Raw genomic sequence first — 9,770 nt, forward strand, 5'->3', positions numbered from 1 at the left:
TAAAAAATAATGAAATAAATAACTTGCTATAAATTTTTTTTTCAAGTAGTCAGATGAATAATAATGATTATTCAATTTACTCAAAAAATTAACGCACACTTAATTTTTCACACATGTATCAATTGGTTATGATTATGTAATCTTTAAGAGACAATAACAATATTTAAAATTTGTTAAGGCTGGTTCCAATATTATTAAAAGTTTTTGTCAATCCCCCCCTCCCCCACTTCAAAGTCGACCTGAAAAATCAGGGGTTAAAAAAAAGTATTCAGAAAACTTCAAAATTTCTATGGAAGTTCAAGTGCAATCAGCAGACATCAATTTAAAATGCATTCTCTTGCGTTTAGAATAATTTTTAGCGTGTATGAGTTTATTCAAAAATCTTTTGCATTTTTTTTTTAATTTTCGATATACAGTACCGCAAAAAAAAATCTCGCAGCATTTTTCATATAATCTTACACTTTGTGAAAATTTATGATGGCAAATCAACTGGGCAAATTTAAAATGCATTTTAAAAAACTTTTTTAATTAAAATTTTTTGAGACTACGGCTTGTTATTATTTTTTTTTGATTTTTTTTTTATTTTTTGCCCCCTCCCCCCTCGACTTTGAAAAATATTTATATCGGCCTAATGTTATAATAGATTTTTTATATCTTGAAGCATTGCTCAATAAAAATGAAACTGGAATATTCAAACATGTTCTCTGAGAAAAGAAAAATTATCTCGATTTAGTTTTACAATAAAACACTTATGTTTTTAAATGGTAGTACAACATAATTTTGATTGTTTAGCAAAATTGAATTTTTGTGCATAATAATATGCTTTTTTCATAATTTAAAAATGTTAGTTCCAAAAATAAATTTGAAAATCATTCCAGGAGCAAGCCTTCAAGCTAAAAATAGACCAATTTTAAATGTGAAAGTGTCGAATTGAATAAAAATATTTGTATGCAAAGGAAATTTTATTGAATGGATTTCATGTGGAATGATCCATGTTTTTAATTGGTTATGGAAGTATATTTTTCGAGAATTTTGTAAATGGCAAAACAATAAATTGCATTTACAAATTGAATGAATTAAATTGATGTGGAAATAGGACTTTCAATCGATTCATATTCTGCAATTTTCTGTCATTTTTATTAATATTTCACATGCGGCCCGCGATTATGGCGCAAATTCCCAAAATGGCTTGTAAGGTTCAACTGGCGGAGGACCCCTGAAATAATTGAAATCAAAGATACTTTAATAATTGTCAGTTTCATTTGGAACAAATGTTCAACCCTCTAACACCTGTGCTTACTAAATTATTACTTGAAATTTAAAATTCTTGGAATCCCTTTAAAAATAATGGAATTCTTTCTTTTACACAGTTTCACTTCTGTTCCAATTTGACATGCATTGCATTCATGTTTTTTTTTCATTGAGTAAATTTTAATAATCAGCCAATTTACAAAGTAATGTTTAAATGAAATTTGACAGCTATCAGATCTATTATAAGTATATTGCTTCTAATCTAGTTTTTAAGAGATAATTTCTTCGATAATTTAGAATTTAAGATTTAAAAACTTCAGACGCCATCAAAACCTAGTAAAATGTAGCATTTTTGATAAATTTGCAAAAATTATGATGTTTTTCAAAAATATTTCATATTTTGCAAACAAAATGACTATTTCAAACTAACGTTATCAGAATATAACGAAAACTAGAAACACATACCCTGATCTCAACATTACAAAAATACGTAATTCTGTTAAACTTTGATTTAGGAATACAGAAAAAGGATGATATTTTATGATTCCAAATCAACCAAGGAGCTCAAAACTGGGCCACATCTGTATATGAATACGATATGATCATCCAACCCAGCCAACTGACCCAATCTATTCAGTCAGACTCCTAGGCTGAAGCTAATGAATACTGACCAGATTTCATCAATCATCAGTGCTCTTCAGCTCAACAGTCGCTTGCGACCGCAGCGCGCTTGGTCTGTCCCAACCTGCTTCCTAACCTGATATCTTGATCTGGGTTACAGCGCGGACGGAGATTCATTCATGCACTTGATCAACTCACGCGTCCCTTGGGTAAACGAGTTTGATATGCGCTGGCATCCGTCGTCACTCCTGGGACACGAGAGACACTCCGGACGCGCTCTTTCTCCAGAAGAATGTGATAAACTGTTAGAATTCCAGCTGGACCAGAGCGATGCAACTTGTTGTGTGTGGAACATGTGCGATGATAACAGGGAACTTGAATTTGAAATTCTCTCAACTTTCATCGTTTCAGACATTGCTCAACACGAAATAAAACGAGCCGTTCCCTCGCCTCATCTACGTGATTTATTGTGACTTTTCCTAGACATAAACACGTCAAACGCCCATTCAAAGTCCATCATGGACCATCATCAACCCGTGTCGGACCGCTTGACGTGCCCCAGCTCAGTGGGTCGTCCCACCTCGAAAACGGGTAACCTTTCCACCACGAGTCGAGAAATGTCGGAAGTATCGTCGCAGCGGAACTTCATGTCACAACAGCACAAACATTGATTGGCATTTCGGACATGCTTGATTGGCGCTGACCTAGGGCCGCCGCGGTTTGCTGGACGCTAACAAAACGGAAAGAAAATATAGGAATGGGTCACAAGAGTTCAGAAGCTACGTGACATAGGCCACATGGTATCTATCACTCGAAACTTATTGTCTTCTGAACATTAGTGGATCACTAGTCAAAAGAGTTACCGATTGAGCTTATGGGGCCTTTAATAAAAATTACGAATTTAAGAGATTGGTAAACGAGAATTTGATGAACTTCAAACAGGCTGGTTTCAACACTACCCTGCTGGAATTCCATGAGAATTTTTGGACGCGCCTTCTGACCACAACTTGTTCATGAATTCCCTTTTAGAGTGTTATACACACAAACTCACGCAACCACTTTTGCGCGCTCGAGTAGCTTCAAAATGTGGGTCTCTGTGTCGAATTTTGATGTGTTTTCTTCTCCCCATGTGCGTGTGTGCGCGTGTGTGTACAGTTTTGTTTACTTTCCATTTTTATTGTTTTCTTCTGTTTGGAGTTTGCGGTTGCGATTGGTTGGGTTTGTGTCTGACGGTCCTGTTTGTGCAGCACGTACTCACACACAACCAGGCGAACCGAACGGGAATGGAAAGTGTGAAAATGGCACGTAAAGTTTAGTGGATCATCCCAGCCCGGCTCAAGTCTCATACCTGTTTGAAATTTGTAACCAGTTTTGGGTTTGAGAATGGTAACAGATAGCTAACCCAAAATAGAATGAGGTTTATTTGAAGGGTTGGAAGACTGCATGCAAAGTAGGTTGAATTTAGAGAGCAAATTTGTTTTTTTTTTGTTGCACAAATCTGCTCTAAATAACATAATATTTGCAAATACGCTTTGACTCAATTAAGATTGTATTTTTTCCTATAGATGACTCTTGCCAACGACCAATTATAAAAAATCCCCTTTCTTGAAGTCAACTTCTATTTTTTTATAATAATCATACTCTTGTATTAACAGCTGATCGATTGTATATAGGAAGTACAGATGTTTGTGGAGATCATTTTAGACAATTTAAATAATTTCAATGGGTTCATTGTAACTTTTTTTTGCACGTTAACAATGGTTAACCTGTATAATGTTACTTGATACTTGAAGTATTCGATCGATAACTGCAGTAAAAACTCAAATTTAGCTGAATCATCGTTTGAGTTCTGCAAGTCACATTAACCCAAAAATTAACCAATTGATAAAATTTCTGTCTCATTGAAATAAAAAGACCAAAATTTTTCGATTGTGGCATCAGTTTCAAGTGACAAGCCGAGCAGAAACGCCCATCACCGTCATGAAGATCATCGTAACTTTAGCGTTGTGCCTCAGCTTTGTGGCGGTAATATTATTTGAATATTTTCAAGATTTCCCAACAGTAATCTTAACAAATCTACCCCCAATAGATCACCCTAGCGTCACCAGCCCCACAATCGATGACCACATTCGATGTCAGTGTTTTGCAAAACGCTGAAGTTACGCTCGAGGCGGCTGATACGGCACTGACTGCAGCAGCCAACGCGAACGTTACTGGCTTGTCCCAAGCGCTGAAAACTAGCCTCGATGCTGCCGTTAAGAATCTGAACACCCAAATCAGCAAGATGAGCCCGTTGTTGTTCCAGATTGCCCTCTTCGGGAATTCCGACACCAGCACTAAGAGTTTGAAAACTATTTCGGCGTCCATCAATGGAAGTATCAATACCATTCAGTCGGTTTTGGCTAAGGTTGGATAAGGTGGGTAATATCTGGAGTATCGGGAAATAACCAATGTGTATATTTTATAATGATAAATAAACCATAACAATTTGACAGACACCAAAATACTGAAATCATGTTATCAATTAAAAATGGCCTATTGTATTTCGGAATATTTGAGGTTGAATCTTTGGGTGTAGTACAAAAATGCTAACAATAATTATGTCTTAAGGCCCTTTGTCAATAAAAGGGACACAAAGGGGAACAATTTCTCATCAATTTTTCATATTTTTTAAGCAAAATATTGAAAACTCAAGTATCAACTGTGGCCCTGTCTTTTTGTCAAGATTTAAAATTAATTTGCGTATCAACTTTGAATCTTTTGTGGTTATTTAAAGCTTAATTAGCTTTTTTTCTTTGAAAAAATCACATTTTAAACTCGAGTTTAGGACCCAATTATTGTTGTTTTTGGAAAATTTTATCGAAACACACATCTTTATTATATCAATTTAGGTTGTTACACATATATTTTAAAGCATATTTCAGTAACTTCTGTTTTCTAATTTGGAATAAACGACTTTAAATTAAGATTTTCGTTTGTTTGCATCAAGTGTCTAAAATCAGAGAGTGCTGTCTATTCAAATGAACTTTTTGCAAGATTTTCTCAATTGAAAGTTTCCTATTTTAAAATAGGAAAGGAATGATGATTAAGAATCTCAATCGTTTTTGTGGGTTCTTCGAAAGCTAAACATAAATCGGTTACGTTTACAATTGCTTTTAAATCCTACTCTAAACAACACGGTCTACTGTATATTACTTTTTGCAATTCCGTCGTGAAACTACTTACTTTTCCTGTCATTCTTGAACGACGAAATAGCCTACTTTTCTGTACCAATAATAACAGAATCGAATAGCGACACTTTTCAAAATAAATGCTGAAAAGTTCTACTTTTCAGCACTGAAATGGGTGCTGAAAAGTTGAACTTTTCAGCACTTGTTTTGAAAAGTAACACTTTTTAACATTATTTTGATTTAAACGATTTATTGACATTTATTTATTGACAAATACATGAAAATTTTACTTAAAATTTCACTCAATGGGTGTTTTTCGGAATTGCAAAAAATGTTGTATGGAACTTGTTGCAAAACTTGATTTTTTCAGCACTCTTCGTATTTATCCAACTCGGTGAACCTCGTTGGATAAATGTACGACTCGTTGCTGAAAAAACCTCTTTTTGCAACTTGTTGCATAAACTACTATTTTGCAATTCCGTCGTGAAACTACTTACTTTTCCTGTCATTCCTGAACGACGAAATAGCCTACTTTTCTGTACCAAAAATAACAGAATCGAATAGCAACACTTTTCAAAATAAATGCTGAAAAGTTTTACTTTTCGGCACTGAAATGGTTGCTGTAAGGTAAACTTTTCAGCACTTGTTTCGAAAAGCAACACTTTAAATTTTTTTTTGATTTAAACGATTTATTGTCAAAATACATGAAAATTTTACTTAAAATTTCACTCAATTAGTGTTTTTCGGAATTGCAAAAAATGTTGTATGGAACTCGTAGCAAAACTTGATTTTTTCAGCACTCTTCGTATTTATCCAACTCGGTGAACCTCGTTGGATAAATGTACGACTCGTGCTGAAAAAATCCTCTTTTTGCAACTTGTTGCATAAACTACTATTTTGCAATTCCGTCGTGAAACTACTTACTTTTCCTGTCATTCCTGAACGACGAAATAGCCTACTTTTCTGTACCAAAAATAACAGAATCGAATAGCAACACTTTTCAAAATAAATGCTGAAAAGTTTTACTTTTCGGCACTGAAATGGTTGCTGTAAGGTAAACTTTTCAGCACTTGTTTCGAAAAGCAACACTTTAATTTTTTTTTTTATTTAAACGATTTATTGTCAAAATACATGAAAATTTTACTTAAAATTTCACTCAATTAGTGTTTTTCGGAATTGCAAAAAATGTTGTATGGAACTCGTAGCAAAACTTGATTTTTTCAACACTCTTCGTATTTATCCAACTAGGTGAACCTCGTTGGATAAATGTACGACTCGTTGTTGCATAAACTACTATTTTTGCATCAATTTGAGCGCTGAAAAGTTCAACTTTTCGATACTGTATTGGAGTTTAACACTTATTTTGATGGCAAATAACACCATAGTGAGGAAACAAACGTTTAAGTTGAAAAATCCCAAGGGAGCGTACTTCTATTACGTAACGCAAAAAAAGGATGTTGACCCCCTCCCCCTTAGTATCAAAATGTCCATACATTTTTTAAATTGTATGGCGCGTACCACAGCTTTCGATCCCCCTTCTCCTCCAACTGCGTTACGTAATAAAAAAGCTCTCCCAAAAAGTATTTTCTAGAATTGCACCCGTTGTATTTATTAAACAAGATAAACATCGTTGGATGAATTTACGACACGTACTGAAAAAGCCTGTTTTTTGCAACTTGTATGATTAAATTCAGAGCCATTATAAAAAAATAAATCGTAATAATTTCAGTTAGTTTGCAACATGGTCTAAGGTTAAAAAAAGTAGCAAAAAATTATAATTTTGAACAAACATTTTACATGATTGAAAAAGTTAAAAAAGTTTAGTATACTTAAGAAACGAGCCTATACAATTTCCCTGTCAAGTTACGTTTATTAAATTTCAAAAATGCTTTCAATTGATCAATTTTGCTCTCGTCAAATGCGCTGAACCCAACAATAGAACTTTGTTTAAACACAGTAAAAAATATATGGTAATATTACATCAGAGAATGGTGACAGCTAAGTGTAATTTTACCTCAGAAACTGATGAAATTTTGATCAGTCTCTGGTATTTTTTTCTAGGTAAAATTATAAAAAAATAAGTTATTTTTAACAAACCAAATTTTCAACTTTTTGTTGAGTGGAGTTAGAGGAAATTGAATATAAGTGCCGGTAGCTGTTATTGTTGAAACATCTTTTTGAACAATTAATTGAGATTTATTGATTTAGAAATGGTGTTCTTAAAAAAAATAGACAGCAAGGTTTAACAAAAAAAAAAAAACAAAACAAAAAAAAAACATATTAAAAACTGAAGTGCTTCTGATTTGCTATCTTGTCGGATTAAAAGTTTAATCTTGTTGTTGTTGTTGTTAATTCATTTATTTCTGGAAGCTTTAACCTTCTTGGTCATTCGCTGCCCTAAGTGTTTTTTTCTGATTTCTTTATTGACGTGTTTTATCGATAAAAAATATTAGCACTTTATTAACCCTCTACTGCCCAAATTTTTTTTTAATTTTTTTTTATTTTTCCCGTGTTCATGAGGTCATTTTGAGCAACTTTTGTTCTACGAAAAACTTTACATCTCTTGTTTTATGTTTTTCTTGTTTCATTTTTAGTATTTTAATTTGCATTTATCTTGATTAGTTTATGTTTGTTTTTGGTAGTATTTGGCCTACTCTACCACCTTCTATCCTTACATTTTGCCTATCTAATTTTTTCATGTTTTTACAGTAACTTTTTCATTTTTTTTGCATGTTTTTCACATTTTCTGCTATAAAATGGAACCGTTATCATTTAAATTGTAAATAAATGCGTAGAGGCATAGTCTGGGGCACTAGAAAAATTACTGCATACTTCTTTTTACTTAAAATATAGGAAATGTTAGTAAAAAACACAACCAAAGTTGACACCTAAAAAATTACATTTTTAAAAACATTGGCAAAGTCACATAAAACAAGTCAAACTTACAACCCTTCTTTCCAATGCTTTTTGAAGATCAAAAATTGGTTGAAAAATGGATTTTTGGCGATTTTTTAAATCGAAGCCCGTCTAGAGGCGGGGTTGGGTTGTAGAGGGTTAAAATGATCGATTTCAGGTTTACGGTTGGCATTTCAACACATTTATGAGAATTTAAAAAAAAATCTGAGAATTACAGATTTTAAAAGGACTATATATTCAAGAATAACATATGATTTATTTAAACTGCACCCAATGATTGAATTCTAGTTTCAATTCAGTTGAATAATTGAACTGAATTTGAAATATTTATATTATCGTAGCATTGTGTCTTCTTTTCGGAACCTATGAAACATTTGCGTAAGGTTATTGAAAAAAGTTAATCTGTGTGTGCAATTCCGATTTCACACCAAATCCACAGTAAAACAAAAAAAAAATGTTTTCAAAATTTAAATATTAAATCTGCTAAATTGACTTAATTTAAAAATAACCCTAACATACACGACACGGCACTCAACGAGAATTTCTGAAAAAAAAAAAACGTTTTATCTGACCAGATTGTATGTTACGTAATAGATTTTTTATTATTCTTTTTATCAACTTTGAAAATGTTATAGATTTTTTAAAAGGCAAAGACATATTGACGCTGCGTACACCCCACACGTAAACAAATTGGTCTGTGTTATGCAATAGTTTCAGTCTTTTTAAAATAAAATGTGCTAAAATTGCGTATTTTTTTAGTAAGGACTTAACATCTTTGCTAAATTCCAAAGCTTACCAAATTTTGAACATTTTGATACTTTGGACTTTTTTGCGACTGGTTTTGCTAGCCTTTTTTATTCGACTTAGTGAATTTTTGTTCCAACGTTCTGCAAGTCTATAATTTGAAAACTTTGCAATTTTTTTTTTGTTCAACTCAACACACTGTTTCTTCAGTCTGCTGACTTTGGAACTACATTGTGTCCAGCCTTTTTTATCGCCTTCAAAAACACACCATTCCGCTAGAATCCCGTTCGGCGGAGAAAGAACTTTTCCTTTTCCGTTACCCGGTGCAATACGGCGAACGCCGGGTGCATCCCAACAACACTTCTGACAGCAAAAACATCAACAAACCCGCGCGAATGCATCCACCACCTTTTGTTTCCTGGGTGGTCTGCACCTAACTCAACTCATAGACCGGCTGTGTTTTGCATAGTGTTCTTCAGGTGCAATTTCTTCACACTCACCTCTTTCACCAGTTGAGCTGAGCCCGTTCACTCCGCGAATCGTTGTGATGGCCAGTTGTAGCAGCAGAATCACGGCCAGCATTGGCCGCCGCCACTTGACGTTCGCCACCATGCCGAAGCGCTGATGTGCTTCCCCTGCTTGTTGATGTTTCGGGCCAAAATTTGCCGTTTTCTTTGCGGCACACACAAACTCACACTGAATTCACTTGAAACACCGGTAAACGCACTTGAGCACACTGGCTTGGGGTGGCCTGGTTCTGGCGACCCAACTGTCAGAACTGCTGACGACTCTTCCTGGTGTTGTTGTTCAGTTGCTTGAACTCGATTCCATTCGGGACACTGCTATCGGGTCTGAAGTCGACACTGCACGATAATCATCACACACTTCTCCTGCGCACGCACTCGCACACTGGAAGACCGGAATCCGGAGCAGGTTCCGCCGGGGAATTCCCGGAATCGAAGTCGCGCGATCTCGCGGCTACCGAAACAGAGCTGCTGCGGCTGATCGACGTTGATCTCTGTAGCGCCTAACGGGGTTAGCCCGGCTCAAGTCTTCACAACATCAACA

At 34.6% G+C, this 9,770-nt stretch overlaps 1 protein-coding gene across 1 annotated transcript; it reads left to right on the forward strand.

Moving 5' to 3' along the window:
• The first annotated feature begins 3,825 nt into the window (after positions 1–3,825).
• LOC6037033 lies at positions 3,826–4,295 on the forward strand. The gene is made up of 2 exons (XM_001846904.2): positions 3,826–3,897; positions 3,962–4,295. Exons 1-2 carry the CDS (start codon positions 3,853–3,855, stop codon positions 4,286–4,288), a joined length of 372 nt encoding a protein of 123 aa, XP_001846956.2. The 5' UTR covers positions 3,826–3,852; the 3' UTR covers positions 4,289–4,295.
• The last annotated feature ends 5,475 nt before the right edge of the window (positions 4,296–9,770 follow it).

This window comes from Culex quinquefasciatus, chromosome 2 (genome assembly GCF_015732765.1).
Source record: "Culex quinquefasciatus strain JHB chromosome 2, VPISU_Cqui_1.0_pri_paternal, whole genome shotgun sequence".
Classification (NCBI taxonomy): Eukaryota; Metazoa; Arthropoda; class Insecta; order Diptera; family Culicidae; genus Culex; species Culex quinquefasciatus.

What these genes read in the sequence shown, in the direction of transcription:
- LOC6037033 (XM_001846904.2), top strand. Translation starts at nt 3,853, where the DNA reads ATGAAGATCATCGTAACTTTAGCGTTGTGCCTCAGCTTTGTGGCG. An exon ending in TGTGCCTCAGCTTTGTGGCG is followed by an intron (nt 3,898 to 3,961) that starts GTAATATTATTT and finishes TACCCCCAATAG; the next exon opens with ATCACCCTAGCGTCACCAGC.